This window comes from Sciurus vulgaris (assembly GCF_902686455.1).
Source record: "Sciurus vulgaris genome assembly, chromosome: 6".
NCBI lineage: Eukaryota > Metazoa > Chordata > Mammalia > Rodentia > Sciuridae > Sciurus > Sciurus vulgaris.
Window position 1 is genome coordinate 19,520,992 of NC_136466.1, and position 17,440 is coordinate 19,538,431.

General features: G+C 46.9%; 1 protein-coding gene across 6 annotated transcripts in view; it reads left to right on the plus strand.

Annotated features, from left to right (window-relative positions):
• Nucleotides 1-17,440, plus strand: part of ATP10B (ATPase phospholipid transporting 10B (putative)) — a 323,628-nt gene that overhangs the window by 266,880 nt on the left and 39,308 nt on the right. For all 6 annotated transcript variants that reach the window (XM_079143825.1, XM_079143823.1, XM_079143824.1 and 3 more), the window contains 5 exons: nt 1,457-1,584; nt 3,314-3,566; nt 4,633-4,871; nt 14,671-14,862; nt 16,322-16,925. In XM_079143825.1, coding sequence (XP_078999951.1) covers nt 1,457-1,584; nt 3,314-3,566; nt 4,633-4,871; nt 14,671-14,862; nt 16,322-16,925 — 1,416 coding nt within the window. The remainder of the gene's footprint in view (nt 1-1,456; nt 1,585-3,313; nt 3,567-4,632; nt 4,872-14,670; nt 14,863-16,321; nt 16,926-17,440) is intronic.

Consider the following 17,440-nt stretch of genomic DNA (forward strand, 5'->3'; position numbering starts at 1 on the left):
TCCCAAGTATGTCTGCTAGCTCTCCACGCAAGGGTGGCTCATGGCTGCAAGGAGAGCACCTGGGCACAGGCACCTGTCTACGTGGCCACCTCGCAGAGTCCTGCAGCTCCCTGTGTTGGGACAGGTTTTTCAAGACCTGTCTGCACTGAAAGGACATTTGAGATCATCTCGCTGTATCTCCAGAGAAAGGAAATTAATGATTAAAAGGCCATACAGCAAGATAAAGCGCAGGCAACCAGATCAGTGTGGAAGATTGCCAGAATAATAAATGGAGAAAGATAAAGGGGGAGGGGGCGGGATTCTGAGAATAACAGCTCACATACCGCAGGACAACACTGGTGCCTCGCTGATGCTCAGCCCTGCAGGAGCTGAGAGTCCCTGGGAGAAGGAGCGTCCTTGGAGGGTTCCTGCCCACAGATCTGCTTGGGCTTTCTAAGGGAGCTGTTTCTTCTTTCTTTGCCCAGGCTGCCCTTCTGGACTCCCCCACCCCCACACACACTCCTGCCCAGGACCCATCCAGTCCTCCTCCTCCTCCTGGCAATGTTTTCTGGCTTCTCCTGTGTTCTCCTCTTGCTCCTCCAGGGCCCCCTACTGTGTGCCACTTCTTCTGCTCTGTAGCATCACCCTCAACCAGCACCATGTCCATAAGTCTCTTTCCTTCTGCCACATAGGGTGGCATCTGGTCCATCCTCCTGGGCAATGGAGCATCTTTGGGCAGAGCAACATTCCCCAAAATTCCCTGTAGGTCTTACCCTGGAGCTGAGAGCTTTATACACATTGGGTGGTAATGACCCTATAGTTAGGTAGTGTCTCTGAGTATCACTGATTACTCCGATGTTCAGAACGCTGTAGCAGAGGGTAGAAGCACTTGACCTTGCCTAGGCCTCGGACACGGGTGTTGACTCCCCTTTGCAGATAAGGAAGCAGTTCAGCCGCTCCAGGCTCCCATGGCATTCCAGGTTCTGGAATGCTGGGTGCAATGTGTCCCTTTACATCAGGTTCTTGGTAGGGAACTCCTCAAGAACCAAGATGGACTCCTCAAATTGATAAGCATCGGCTAACGGAGGGGTGAATGGGCAAACAGAAAGATGGGTAAATGGATGGATGGTAGATGAGGAAAAGGGAGATGGGTGTGTCAAGACTCCCAACCACACTTTCCCCCACAACCAAAAGGAACAAGTGTCCTTCCCCCTGTGTCCAACCCTGCTCTAACAAGACTTCATCGCAACGCAAGTGACCCTACTGATGCCGTCTGGTAAAACAGACTCAACGGGCATCATGCCATCAAAGGAAGATCACATTAGGAAGAGCCACGGACACGTGTACCTGTAGTGTGGATGAGGCCGGGCGTCTCCCAAGCCCACCCATTTCCAGGACTAGGTCAAAGCTGATAGAATGGACTGACTTCGAGACTAAATGCAGACTCCGTCTCATCTCTAGCTTTGCTTCTTCTCAGGTCACGGCCTCTGGAATAGGAACTTTAAGGATCACCCTCCCTTCGATGTGCCAGACGCTGACGGCCACTTCCTTCCCCTTGCTCTTGGGGGCTTCTACATGTTCCTCACAATGATCATCCTGCTCCAGGTAGGGAGCAACTACAACTTTGCAAAATAAAGAAAGGTCAGTGCTGGCCCCAAGAGAGAAGTAACTGGATGGAGGTGAGGAGGTGGCGATTGCTTTCTTGTGAGGCTTTGAAAGTATTGGCTTTCAAAGCATTTTGAAAAGTCATTTCAGAGGAGCCCTGGCTTGTGCGGGGGACGTGGTCCCTCAGATAACAGCAGTAGGAGAATCTTTATCAGGCTTTCCTGTTAAGAGTAGGATTGCAACAGCGACCCACACGTGCCTGTCTCTTTGGCAGATACAGACAAAACACGAATGACCTAGAAACAGAAGAAAAGGTTTCCCAGAGAGACTCAGAACTCCCCAGCCCCCAGCATTGAGAGAGAAGGAAAACAGGAGTTGGTGTTTTAGCATCTAATAGATGGAGAAGGCAAAGGGCAAAATGGGAAAAAGAAAACAGAGAACCAACTAAATATAAGGCATTGAGAGAGAAGGAGATGAATTTTAAAAAGTCTTCAAGCTCCATAAGAAAATCTGGTTAATGGAAAGATGAGAGAAGTCATAGTTGTATTGGTGAAGTTCACCAGGCTAGATTTCTTGTGCTATTTGAGGGTGATTCGTGGCCCTCTTATTGATGAACTACTTTATGGGGGATATTGGGGATTGAACCCATGGGCACTCATCCACTGAGCCGTACTTCCAGCCCTATTTTGTATTATTTAAAGGCAGGGTCTCACTGAGTTCCTTAGCACCTCAATTTTGCTGAGGCTGGCTTTGAACTCACAATCCTCCTGCCTGAGTCTCCCAAACAGCTGGGATGACAGGTGTGCACCACCACACCCGGCTGATGAACCACTTTTAATCCTTTGCTTGTCTAGGAGAGTAATTCTTTTGAAAGGTGAACAGAGCACACCTGTCCTCTGCAGAGTCTGCCAGTAATTTCATATCTGCTCAAGGTGAAATCCAAAGTCCTTGGACATGGCCAACAGGGCCGAATGTTCTGGACTCCGACTCCCTCCCCATCCCTGGCTCCTGCCTCTCTCTTCCTCATGCACGTCAGAGGCCAGCTTATTATCACCCATCAAACACCCAACCCAGCTCCCCCACCCAGACCTCTCCTCCCACTGATAACCTCCCAACTCACATCCTCATCTCTTCAGAGGTCACGGTCTGTAAGAGTCCCTCCCACCCATCACTCCCTGCCATCTGTTCTCCTCTATTCTCTGTCATAAGACTTACCGCCACTCAACATGTACTTATTGGTTTGTTTCCTCTTCTTTAAGGAATTTTTTCAGATGACTCCCAGTTCTAAAACTTAGAGCAGCATCCAACACAGAGCAAGCACTGGATGAATATTAGGTATTGAACTAGTAGACAGTCATCGACAGTGGGTCTAAGTACCTATAAAAATGGATGGTGGCCCTACATGATCTAGAGATCTAAGATGGCTCGGGGAATACTGGACAAAGGCACTAAGGCTTCCTCACTTGCTTCCAGCTCAGTCATTAAAAACTATTTGGTGAAGGCCAACCTTGTCCCAGCCACTCCAGGTTGAAGAACAGACACCTTCTTCACAGATTCCCCTAAGAATTCTAGGGGAGGCACGAAGTCACTGACCTTCAGTTTCCCAGACAAACAGCATCCTGTGGGCTGACTCAGCTTCCTGTCAAATGCCTTTGCTACACACGAGTGTGGGTCTGGAGGTAGGGAACACTCCTGGTTTCTGACACAGTGGACCTCCATCTCCCCTCAGGTGCTGATTCCAATCTCACTGTACGTGTCCATTGAGCTGGTGAAGCTGGGGCAAGTATTCTTCCTACACAATGACCTTGACCTATACGATGAGGAGACTGATTTGTCCATTCAATGTCGCGCCCTCAACATCACCGAGGACCTGGGCCAGATCCAGTACATCTTCTCCGACAAGACGGGGACGCTGACAGAGAACAAGATGGTGTTCCGGCGTTGCTCCATCATGGGCAGCGAGTATTGTCACCAAGAAAATGGTACGAGGGTGCCCCAGGGCCTCCATCCCCCTCTCCAACAGGAAACACCTTGCTCTCCTAGGTGAAGAGGACTAAAAGGACAAGAGCTGGCTGTCCGTGGAGGCTGAGTGGCCTTTGGGCAAGTTGCATCCTGTATCCTGTGGCCTGCCCTAGCACACTTTGGGACTCTTCTTATTTCCCGTAAACTTTCATTTATTCACCAAGGCTAAACATGATCCCACATGTAGTAACTCTCCAGCTGATCTCTGTCTGGTGACATTTGTTACAAAGCATGTTTATGTCAGGAATGGATTGGGGACATGTCCCAGTGGTTTGCCAGTCACGCAGGAAAGCTTTGGGAATTTCTCAGGTCACTTTATGTGACATGTCAGAACAGGTCTAGATCTAGGCACATGGTCATATTCGACCTATCTAGAAAATTCCTTACATACTAACCTATTTTGAAAAAAAATCTCTTAGACTTTGAGGCAATTTTTGGTTTAGGAGATAAGGCCAGCCATAAGATACCAAGAGTATTATCTCATATGGGCTGAAAGTAGCCCATAAGACACTCTCTGTCATTCTCACACCCAGCCACGCACACACTTTCTAAGAAAAGAAACTCTCAGGAGAGCAGCCTTCGTTCTTTTGGTTGGGAGTTGTGCAGAAAGAAAAGCGATGCTATAGGCAGCCATATCCCTTTTTGATGGTGAAAATTTACCATCTACATGGGAACTTCTGATCTCTTTTATACTACTAACCAGTATTTACAGTATGCTAATTACTTTCACACATCATGTCATTAAATCCTCTAAACAATCCTATGAGTTAGGAACTTTTTAAAAACCACTGAGGAAGTAGAAACACAGGTTAAGTCAAAGCTCAAAGTCACATGACTAGAAGGTAATAGAGACAAGATTTGAATCTGTGGGACTTAATGATACCCCTCTTTCACCAGTATCAGTAGCCCAGTTACCAATTTTCCACAGCAGCCTAGACCCTTCCTGTGCTACAACCCTTACCTGTAAAGTCCAGCATCTCCCCAGATGTGGCCCAACCAAAGTACAACAAGACTCCTTTCTTGCAGCCAAGAGACTGGAAACTCCAAAGGAACTGGACTCAGACAGTGAAGAGTGGACCCAATACCAATGCCTGTCCTTCCCAGCCAGATGGACCCAGGGTCCTGCCACGATGAGACGCCAAGGAGGTGCCCAGCCTCTGAGGAGATGCCATAGTGCCCGCGTGCCCATCCAGGGCCACTCCCGACAACGGTCTGTTGGTCGCTGTGAAAGCTCACAGCCTCCTGTGGCCTTCAGCAGCTCCCTGGTAAGTCCCTGTCTTTTCTCTTTGAATTACAAGTGTCCCATGGTAGGAGGAGATGCATGAAAGAGAAGTGACTGTATAAACTCTAAAGAGTCCTAAAAATGGTGACCCTGGTCTTGAATGCAGTCCACCCAACTGTCTTGTCAGCATATACAATTCTTGTTCATTTCAGATATTTAATATTTAGAAATCAGGAGAGTTCATCTAAACATGGAGATTCTCTCTTCAAAATGCAATTGGAAGAATTCTCCACAGCAGGCCAGCATTTGCTCATGGCGATCACTGGCTCGAGTTAAGGAATCATGTCACTTGGACTGGGCACACAATCTTCAGTTCGTTACAACCTCTCGCTGTTCTGCTTATCCCCATCACCGAGCTGAGAGCCAGCAGCTTTCTTCTTGTGCATCTTTTTCAAATTACACAATTAAGGGAAAAAAGAAATATGTATGGTTCCCATGTTTCCATAGTAGAAAAAACAAGAGACAAACCTGGAAGGTTTTGTGCGTCTGAAGAAAAAAATGAGAGCGTATGTTTTTTGGTAGAATATGTTTGAAACTTACAAAACAAAGAATGTCTATGTCAAAATTGTCCACTTTACTCCCTTAGGTCACCTCTGGCCCCTGTGGGCATTCAAGTTTGTGACTTTGGTCTGGGGCTTTTTGCCTGTGGTCCCTTCACCTCTGATCCATTAGAAGAGCCATCAGTCAACCACCAGGTAGTGAACAGAGACATGGCTTCCTTCCCCACGAGTACACAGCATCTCTAGAAGTCAGGGCCAGAACCAGGGCCTTCTGACTCCTGTCCTATTTCTCTTCATATCTCCTCTTTCTCCGGGGAACATGAAAACATGTCTTCTGGAATCTTCTGAAGAAGCCCAGCTATCTTTAAGAAGACACAGACTAACAGATGGACCCTAGAGTGCTCTCATCCCATTATTAGAAAATTAGATTTTAAATGCTTTTGGCCAATGTCCTTCCAGTCCCATTTTTCCCATGATACACACACACACACACATACACACACACACATACACACACACACATATGCATATATATATATATATATATATATATATATATATATAACATTTTTGGCAAACATATACATACCAATTGGAAATGCCATTTTTTTGCCTATCATATAAAAAACAATTTCCCTATTGCTATCTAGTTTTCATAACCCAGGACTCTGTTTCCTAACTGTGACAAAGAAATGCATAAATCTGTATTCAGGGTCACTCCTCTAACTTTGGTGAGTACAAAGTTGAGTTAACACTCTGCATCATTGTCATGGACTGAAGAGCAACTTTGAAAGGTTGACAAGAACAGTGTGTTAAAACACATGGTCCTGTAAGCATGCAGGAGAAGCGAAGTGACCAGAGATGCCCTTGGGAAGGCGTGGGGTTCTGCTCGCTTCCTTTTTGATCTTCCCAAGCGATGTAGCAATAGGACATGTGCATCATCCAGTCGTTCTCTTCTTGAATTCTGCTGCCTCTGAATGGAATGCTCTTCCCCAACTCTTCACCCAAATGGTTTTTTAAACAAACTTAGTGGATTCTCATTCGACATAGATTGTACGTGTCTTTGGGCACCTTCCAGTTGTAGATACCCCAGGCATCTCATGCACCTGAGAATGAATGTCTCCTTCCCCTAAGGAACTCAGGAGAAAAAGGAAGTTTTTGTTTTTGTTTTATTCTTGGTGTGGGTATACACACCAATTCACTTCTCCTTGTTCAGCCCACAAATCACAGCAGCCCAAACCAGGCAGAATGAATCTGATGCAGACCCCATAGCTGATGGCCAGCCAGAGGGACATACTGACCCACACACCATCTTTCCAGATCATGAAAGTCGTCATTCTACCCTGGCTAGCACATTTTAAGACCAAGTCCTAAGTTCATTCAGGAGCAATGAGGAAGTTGTTGCATGAACTAAGGTGCAACTTGTTGCATGAGCAGGTGAGATGGTGACACGTTCTCTTTATTGACCAGCCGAGAATACTGTTGCTAGTCAGGTTGCTTGACCATAGTCTGGAGCTGACGGTAGACTCACACCATGGGTAGCTGTCTGGGAGGGTCCAGGCTAACAGTCAGAAAAGGCAGGTTCTGCTTTTAGCTCTACTTCTGGTTTGGTGTATCACCTTAAACCACCTCTTAAACCTATTTATATCCCCTTTTTGTCACCTGATTATATTTACAACTCTTACCAGGCTTTTCTAAGAATCAATGTAATGTCTATGCTAACCTGCAGGATCCCTTCTAGTGAAGAATCAGGCTCATTTGGAGTCCAACATCCCAGGTTTCCATCTCAGCTCCACCATGAATTAGCTCTCTATCTCTGTCAACTTGCTAAACTGGAAGCTTCAATCTTCTCATCATTAAAATACAGGCACTCGTTCTGGTTCATGAGTTTATTTTGAGAATTATTTTTCCCCCACTACAGGGAATCAAGCCCAGGAGCACTTTACCACTGAGCTACATTCTCAGTCCTTTTTCTTTTTTTATTTTGAGACAGGGTCCTGCTATGTTGCTTAGGGCCTCACTAGGTTACTGAGGTTGGCCTTGAACTTGCAATCCTCCCATTTCAGCCTCCTGAGTCCCTGGGATGACAGGCCTATGCCACAACACCCAGGGAGATCCTGTTTTAGGCAGAATGATAACCAATAGGTATTTTGTTTTTTGGATAGTTTGTTGTTGTTGTTTTCATCATCCAGTCGACATTTTAAATGGTCTTTCCACAGGGAAGCTGTCTGCCTTGGACAAATATTTGCATATCTGACCTCACAGAAGGGAAATGTAGAATTTTCATAAAACACAATGATTGAGCTCTCTCCCCTGAGAGTCTGGTATTTCTGGCCCAGAGTGGGACAGGAACATTCATAGTCTCATTTCTGATGAATTCTAGTGGGCAGCCAAGAGTGTGGCCTCTCTAAGCAGACCATTGCCCTACCAGGAAATAAGTTTTCACGTGACTCCCTGTATAGGCCCCTCAAACAACTTGGGAGGCCTTGGGGGAAGTGGGTGATTCATGCCTTAAAGGGCTCTCATGCTAACATGTGAAATTTCTCTGGCTGCAGTCACATTGCTGCAGGAGTTCCTCGAGACTTCCGTAGCAGCCCCTGCTAGCTCTCTGGGTGCCAGGCTGCCCGTTTGTGGCAGGGCTCCGAGCCCGCTCCTTTCCCACCTGCCTTTGGTCCCTTGCTCCACCTGCCATCTGGCGTCCGGTCTGTTCTGATAATCGCTGTGAAACACCTGTCCTTTACCTTCCTTCCGTGCGCTGAATCAGAGCTTGCCTCTGAAGCCCCCAGCGTACCAGGTCTGGGCTGTGCTTTCTGCAACCTTCTCAAGAAGCCTGTCATTGGTTTCCCTGATCTTTTGCTATAAACCAAAAATAAAATGAGAGTCAACAGTAAGGACAACAACTAGAGCTGGGTGGCGGGGGAGGTTCTTTTACTACACAAAAAAACAAGGAAGTATCAGTGATTATCTCCTAATTGCCTGCTATAAAATCTGTAAGGGGGGTAATATACCTAGAAAAATGGTGAGTTCTGAGCCAATGTTTAACAATCCTGGCAGATGGAAAAGGAAATGCCTCCCCCCCCCCCCCCCTTGGTCTGTAAGCAGCCAAGATTTCAGCAGAGTCCTTACTTACAAGGGCCACTTGCTGAATGTTTTCTAGACCAAAGAAAATCCTCCTGGCCAAGGCATTCGCAGGGGCTCAGCTAGGCCCCTCCAGATTCCAGTGCAGCTTCCTCCTGCAGCAGGCCCCCCACCCTTCCAGGAGAATGCAGTAGACGGGGAAAAGGAGGCGTCCGTCCGTGGCTCTCTGCCTCTTTTCCTTAATCTTGGCCCTCTGTCCTTCTTTGGAAAAGATCATGCAGCACCCCAGTCTGCTCCAGATGGACAGGCAGCCTACCTGTCCACACTCCCTCTGTAAGGTTAGGCAGGAGTCCTGGACTGATGGGTCCATACAGGGCAGGAATGGGTCAGCCCGTCTCACCAGTGCCTCCCTTACCTCTGGGGCCCCAAATAGCCCCCGTAACACTGTTGGCAAGAGGTGGGGTCTGGCAAGATCTGGAGAACCTCCTTCTTGCTTGGCCGCTGCAGTCTTCCTTGGACTTGTATCCATTTAGGAAAAGTTGACCCAGCAATCTGGTTGCTGTTTGAATGCACGTTTACTAACATAGGACTTGCCCATTTCTTTATCCAAACTAAATGTCATCAAGGCCACAACCTCAGCCAGGGCCAAAACATCACTTCCCCAGATGAGATTTTAGCCTCCAGCTCTCCAGCAACAGCAAAGCAAGTCTGTGTCCATGACATTAACACAACCATATGGTTATGTATTAAGAGGGAGTCAGGGCTGGTGACGTAGCTCAGTGGTAGAGTACTTACCTACCATGCCTAAGGCCCTGGGTTTAATCTTCAGTCATCACAAAAAAACAACAACAAAAAAAGACAATCAAAGGTCAAATGGGGTAAGTCAGGGTGCCTGCTCCTCTGTCCCCACCACCCCGAGACACTCATTATCAGCTTCCTGCAAGTCCTTCCCACAGAAGTCTCCTGTATAGAAGCGCGTAAGTGTGATGTACATAAGCTCATCCTTAATCTAGGTTAGGAAGCATATCATAGCTAGTTCAAGACTTGGCCTTTTCTTTTTCTTTTTTTTTTTTTTTTTTTTTTTTTTTTTTTTTTTTTTTTTTTTTTGTGGTGCTAGGAATTGAACCCAGAGCTTGTGCATGCAAGGCAAGCACTCTACCCACTGAGTTATATCCCTAGCCCCTTATTTTTTAAACTTAAGGAACCTTGGAGAATATTTACTGTGGTAAGCAGACAGGTAGATAGTCAGTAGAGCGCTGCCCGATTCTTTTTTAATGACTGGTGGAATTTATCGGATGGTTGAACCATCGTGCGTTGATACACATATATGAGTTTTTCTACAGTATTCATTCCTAGAGCATGATTGCTGAATTGGAAAGCATGTGTGTTTTGTTTAAATTTTTCCCAAGTTGTACCAGTTGAGACACTCGCCAACCACACATAGAAGAAGGGTCTCCTGATTCCCGCCTCCGCCAAGTCTGTGCATGCTCAGTGACTACATTTCTTTAGAATAGACTTTCATTCACTTGATCAAGCAGTCATTCACTCTGTGGCAAATACTATGCTAAACACTGGGGATATAAAGACTCCTGGGGATATGCCCCTGATTTCATGAGCCTTTAAACCAGTGAGGAAGCAAGAAGAATACCAGAGACGACAGAATGTGGCTCCCTGTGGAGGGACATTGGGTGCAGATGTGCTGTGAGGACTCAGGCACAGCTACCTTACGCTGGGGATATCAGGGAGGCTTCTGGGAAGGCTTTCCACCTGAGTTGGATTTTGAGACAAAAATCAGAGTTAACTAGAGAAAGGAGGGCTTCTAATAAGGACGGCATAAGGAACACGGGGTGTTGCCTGAGAGACGATCTGCGCAAGCTCTTTGGAAGGAAAGGTCCAAGTCCAGCAGAAGAGATGGAGGAGGTGGGGACACAGGAGGAACCGTGCCGCAGAAGGTTTCCCTCCAGAGCTGGGTGCCGGGTGTCCTGTGTATCTCCATCACTAGCTCAGTGGATTCCTATAGCCACAGGCTGCTGCACCCAGGCAGTGACAGTACCAATCTGAACTCGGGTGAGTTGTCATGAAAACTGAGATTAGCAGAGCGGAGCTTGGCCTCCTCTTCTCAGCCTTCAACTTGGGAACACATCCCAGCCAGAAAGGACGTGAAACCAACAGCGTGGCTGCAGCACAGACCCCTCCTACTCCAACTGTGGTCCTTGGAGCAACAGCATGAACGCCACGGGGAGGCTGTTAGAGATGTGGGTGCTCAGGCCCCGCTCCAGACCCGCTGAATTAGAATCTGTGTTTTACTAAGATCCCCAGTTGATGTGCAAGAAGAGATGGCAAAGTGTGGAAGGGTCCTGGCTTGGGCATCAGGTGGAACTAGACTCAAGTTCCAGCAAATTATTGATGACTTTGCAACCTTGGACAGATTACTTGGCTGCAGTGAGCCCCATGTGCCTCCTAATCAAAAGAGAAGAATGATAGTAACCTTATCAGCACTGCTTTGATGATTAGATAATACATAAGAAAGCATTTAGCAAAGGGCCTGACTTTGCTCTTCATGCTCAGTAATGGCAATCTAACGATCACAGGACCCTGGAGTGGAGCTCCGAGATCACCTCCTTCAAAGAGGGTTGGCATGAGTTTTAGGTGTCCTACAATAGAAAGGAATCCAACCAGTTGAGGACCTGGTGGCCATAAAGCTCTATCTTGAATATCTGGTGACCTCCCAGGAATTTATATTTCTTTTCCTTCAGAGAAGTGGACTGGCCAAATAGCCAGTGGTGGGCAGGGGCTCTGCTTTTATCTAAGTGCTCCAGATGACAAGTTCCTAAATGTTAATGGACCACAAGGAAACCACAGGGTTGGGGTCAGAGGGACCATGAAGAGCCTGGCCTGCAGAGGCAGGTCTGTGGTGACTGGATAAGATAAACGGACGTCTGTTCCTGGCACCTCCAAGCTGGGCCTGCTGCCAAGGCAGAGTGTAGCAGGCCCTTTGCAGAGGAATCTTTTTTAAAATGCATTTTTATGTGACTGAATGAAAAAAAAAAAGTATAGTTTTAACAAAGAGCTGTAAAGAGTTAATCAGTGGTGAGGTACTAGGGTGCTTAACCACTGAGCCCCATCCCCAGCCCTTTTTATATATTTTATTTAGAGACAGGGTCTTGCTAAGTTGCTCACAGCCTCACTAAGTTGCCAAGGCTGGCTTTGAACGTGCGATCCTCCAGCCGCAGCCTCCCGAGCTGCTGGGATTACAGGTGTGTGCCACCACGCCAGGCTCAACAAACATTTTGAGAGCTTTCACTCTGCCAAGCACTGAGGACACATCCAGAGACAGTCTCTGCCCCTGTGACACTGAGGGTAAATGTGCATGGGATAAATGACTGGCAAGTCATTTTAAGTGTTTCCTTTTGGAACTAGGAACCTGGGAGCAAAGTAGTACTTTGTAAGGGGCTGGAGTCCCATGAAGCAGCACCGTCCTAGCTCTGACCCTAAGTCAACACATGATCTCAAGCAGTTCATTTCCCTCCTCTTTTGTACTCAGTTTCATCATTAAGGGTCTGGCTTTGAGGGTCCCCAAGCTTGTTCCCCACCTCTAGGTATCTGTGGTCGGGCTTATTGGTGCCTGGTCTGGGGGTTGAGAAAAGGAATTCTGGAGTCAGGCCATCTGGAATCAGCTGAAGGAATCCCTCCCACTTATTGTGTGACTTTGGATAAGGGACTTAACTTCTCTGGGCATCATTTTCCTCATCTGAATTTCAGAGATTTGGGGAATACTGACCCTCAGCTGCAGCTGTAGGGATACAATGAGGTCGTGGACATACTTGGAACATAAGAAACACAGTGGACAGGAGCTCATACTCTTATCGTGAGAAATGGGCTGAGAGTGTTTTGGGGGAGTTGGTGAACTGGTGAGCGGCATCGGAGGTATCCAGGACTCTGGCTAAAGGAATCTGGTTTGCTGAGGAGCAAACACTGACAAGCTACAGACCACAGCAAGGGGAAGCCCTGTACTAGCTGAGATCCAGGGATCCCAGCTCTGATTGTGGATTTACACCGCCTCACTGGGTGACATTGGGGAAGTCAGCCCATCTCTTTGGATTTCAGTGAAGTTGAGGTTAGTTTGATCTCGGCCTGAAACGGCAACACTCCTGTGAGGTCAGGTGAATGGCATTGATTGGGAAGGTAGGAAGGGCTTCAGGAACATGAGTTCCTATTATGAAGACTGTGCTCAAAGCCAGAGAGGGCGGATAATGCATGTGCCCTTTGCAAGCTTTTGGAAAATAGTGTGGATGGCTCATGCTGGCTTGGGGGGCGATGGATGGAAACGCAGATCTGATGCAGTTTTACTAGTACTTGTCCTTTCAGTACATTGGCATTTCCTGGATATTGTCTTCTGCTATGAATAAATTGGGGTGCAAGGGTTGACTCTTAAGCACACCCCAAATGAGAGGAGGGGATGCTTGAAGAGTGTGCTGTACTCCTGTACAGTGTGCATGTCAGTTTCCTCCCATGGCTGTCACCTGTGCCAATAGCCCCAGAAAGGACAATCAGATTTCTAGAATCGCTGCATTTGCAATTAGAGAAGACATCTGAGAACTCTCTACCCATTGGGATATATATTTTTTGAATCCCAACTTTGGTTCTTACTTGTAAAGCTCATCAGTCAAGATTCCCTCAGTCTATTCTTTTTAAACACTGACCCTCTTCTAAACTGTGATTCAGCTGTGAACTCTGAACACACACAGAAATGGCTTTATGTGGAAACTGCTTGTAGAGTGAATTTGTCATATTGAACTATTCAGAACAGGTGGTTTGTTGAGCTTCTGCTTCAAAGAAACCTGTAGTTAAAAGTTCTAGAAGATACAACCTCATGGAAAACTCAGTCTCTACCTTTGAGGCTCTCACCTAACTTCTAGAGAGATTAAATATGGACAGAAGAAGGTGAATTTAAAATAGGTCAGGTCAAGATGGCGGTCTGGAGGGAGGCAAAGCTGGATATTACAGCTGCTGCTGTCGCCACCACCTCCCCTCTCCCATCACCACCCAGTGAAGCTGTTATGGCATCAAATCCTGAAGGGAAATAATGGAGCCAGGAGAGGAAGAGGGGGTGGGGGAAGAGGGAGATGGATGAACTGTCAACAAAACAAGATATAGGTCAATATGTAATGAATGTCAAAGGGATGGTACTAAGTGGCAACTTCTATAAAGATGTTAAAAATTGGAAACCCATGAGTCAGATCCAGCTCAGAGACAAAAAGAAAAAAAAAAAAAAGAGAGAGAGAAAAGAAAAAAACAGGTCACTTATCATCTCTGCTTTATCCTAAAACATCAGACTATTTGGCAAAGTGGATCAGCATGGGAACATTCCACCAGGCAAAGCAGCCACCACACCTCAGATAGAGAGACAGGGTATGACTTGCCAGTTCCGTACCTGCCACCATCCTAAAATGTCCTCATCTGTACCTTGGTCCACTTCCTTCATGTTATATGTGAACATTCCAACTTTAAGAACTCATTATTGCAGTTCAGAACACAGAGAACTCACTGGAAGCTGGATAAAATCTCATGGGCAGGTGGGACTTTCTTCTGGTTATTGAAGTCTAGGTAGGATTTTGGTGGATAGGAGAGGATTTTTCAAAATGTTATCGGAAGCACAGAAAGAAGGTATACATCTAGAATGCAGCCAACAGACCACCAGGCTGAGCTGAGGGTCCACATTGAGAAGTAGTAGGAGTATAAAGGAGAAATCCAAACTTCAAAAGACTCTAGATGCCATATGAATCGATCATGCTAACAGTGGAAATCTAAAGATTTTCTGAGTGTCATGAGGAAAATCGAGTTTTCGGGACTGCAAAAATCATACACAGGAAAGGGTCAAAAGGAAAAGAAGCGAGAGATGACAACCCGGGCTTGGAGGATGGTACAGAAATCCAAGATGGCGGGCTGGAGAGTCTGGGCATGGTGGGAAGCAGCAGGAATGGCGAACAAATGGTGAGACACTGGGAGGGAAGAACTTCCAGGACCTGGTAGCTGGTAGATATGGGGAGTTGATTGACGGGGAACAATCAAATAAAACTCAGCAATGATCAGGCCAGATGCAAGACTGCAGTGAAGATTGCATCATCCTTTTCTCCAGGCATGCCAAAAGTCTGCTGATGGGGGCCTTCCTTCCAAAGATTCACTCAAGCCTGTCTCTTCCAGGAGAAAGATGTGACTCCAGATAAAAACCTACTGACCAAAGTCCGAGATGCTGCCCTGTGGCTGGAGACCTTGTCGGATGCCAGACCTGCCAAGTCTTCCCACTCCACCACTTCCTGTATTGCTGACTTCTTCCTTGCCCTAACCATCTGCAACTCTGTCATGGTGTCCACAACCACTGAGCCCAGACAGAGGGTAAGGATTAAGGATGGTTGTGGTGGAGGGGTGGAAGGGAAGGTGGGAAGGTAGGAAGGTAAGAAAGAATAGGGTGGGGTGAAAGCAAGGGGAGAAGCCCTGATCAGAGAGATGGGACACTTAGGTCCCGGCCAAGTGTTACCATGTCATCACTGTCAGACTTTGAACTGTTCTCTTATCTTTTTTGAGTCTGTGTCCTCATTTTAAATGAAATGGAAAAAGTTACATATGAGCTCTCTCTGCAACTTTCAATTTTTTTTTATCTGCCTGTAAGATAAATATTGAGTCAGTGTTTACTGAACCCCTGGCTTTGTGCCAGCCCCATAGAAAATACTTGACCTGCATTATCATTTAACCCTTACAACCCCAAAGCCCTCTGAGTTTAACAAGTGAAGAAATGGTCTAAGAACTTCACTAACTTAATGAAAGTGTAGGGCTAATACATGGAAGAACTATTACGACTTCATAATGATTATTAATATCATGTTACACTGGTCTCTGCTTTTATATAGGGATTAAAACATAATTAACAGAGTGGTGTTCTCCCCCTGGAAGTACATAGATGATGGTCACTCATATAATGTTTTACTTTGAAACTTACTGAAGTGGATTTGTCTTTAGTTATCCACAAACTCTTAAAGCTCCCTTGGGAGTTGCTGATGATAATGACTAGGAGATATAACTTGGAGTTATAAAATCAAGGAAAGGCAATTCACCCAGGCACCAAACCACAGCCTGCCTTTAGAAGCCCAGATTCCAAACTACCTGAGAAGTTACTTTGGCCACAAAAAAAGTCACCAAGTGACCAGAAGTTTACAGGGAGATTTGAGAGTCAAAAACCATTATCTGAGAAATTATTTTTGAGAAGGGAGGAAGTGCCATTTAGGAAGAGATAGGTCCAATTATCAGTTTCTAAATTCATAAGGGAACTCGAGCTGGCAGAGCGCTCAAGAGCACAATTTCTGGAGTCAGGCAGACCTAGACCCTGGGTCCCAGCTCACTCACGCTGGGTGGTCATGGCCAATATATGGAACCCCTCAGTGCCTCAGCTTCCTCATTCATATACCAAGATATTGATAGTATCCCGTAAAGTTGCCAGGAAGATGAGATGAGACACTGCATGCAAAGATAAAGCAGATACCGTCAGGGTAAGGGTTTGGGGAATGTGAACTCATACACCAGTGCCTGACTTTCATCTCATTGTCCTTCCTGTGTCGTGATCAGAGTGCAATGACAAAGGAAAATGGTCACTGTCATCCCCTAGACTGTCAGGCCTGGAAACAAACGTGAGCTCCCTCATTTCATGGGTGGGTAAGTTGAGGCCCACAGAAAAGAGACTTGCCCTCGATCTCAGAAGGTCCAGATAGTTCTCCTAATGCAAAATTGGGTTCCTGTTCTGCAGGAGATAACTTGGGAGTATTTCTAAAATGTAACATTCGACTTTTCCTGCTGACCACAGGTCACCATCCCACCACCCTCCACCAAGGCTCTGGGGACCTCCCTGGAGAAGATTCAACAGCTCTTCCAGAGACTGAAGCTAATGAGCCTCAGCCAGTCGTTCTCATCCACTGCACCCTCTGACGCAGACCTGGGGGAGAGTTTAGGGGCTAACATGCCCCCCACAGACTTGGACGAAAAGGACAATGCATCCGTGTGCACTGGAGACTTCTCCACAGATGGTGGCTACAGGAGTAGCACATGGGACCAGGGTGACATCCTGGGGTCCGAGTCAGGGACATCCTTGGAGGAGACTCCAGGGGCCCCAACTCTCAGCCTGGCCAGCCCCGAGTTCTGTTACGAGGCGGAGAGTCCTGACGAGGCAGCCCTGGTGCATGCTGCTCATGCCTACAGCTTCACGCTGGTGTCCCGGACACCTGAGCAGGTGACTGTGCGTCTGCCCCAGGGCACCTGCCTCACCTTTGACCTCCTCTTCACCCTGGGCTTCGACTCGGTCAGGAAGAGAATGTCCGTGGTTGTGAGGCACCCACTGACCGGCGAGATCGTCGTCTACACCAAGGGTGCAGACTCGGTCATCATGGACCTGCTGGAAGACCCAGCCCATGGTGAGTCCCGCCTTCTAGGGCTCCAGGAACAGGGGGTTTGAGGAGCAGTGTCAGATCATAGTGAGCTCGAGTTATAGTGTCACCTCGTCCCGCAGACCCCAACTGGAACACAGGACCACACGATCCTTGAAACACACTGCATTTGACATCACCCCGACTTGGAGAACCATTGTTCATTAGTGTATGAAAGACTCTATACAGTCTTGGAATAGAGAAGACTCTTTAACTTGTCCAGTTTTCCAAACTCATTCCACATGGATTATCCACATGCAATTTTTTTTTTTAACATCAGAAAATCCATTCAAACCTAGAACACAATGTGCTCCTCGCTCTTCACCTTATAGAGCAGTCACCTCAACCCAGGGAGAAAAGTGACTTGGAGAGATGATATGGTTAGCTAGTGTTGAATCCGGGGTCCTGCTATCCTAAATCTCAGTGCATGCTCTTTTCGGGCTGCCAGAACTCTGCACTGGGCTCAGTTCACTGTGGGAAACCTCAAGCATCCCTCTTTATCA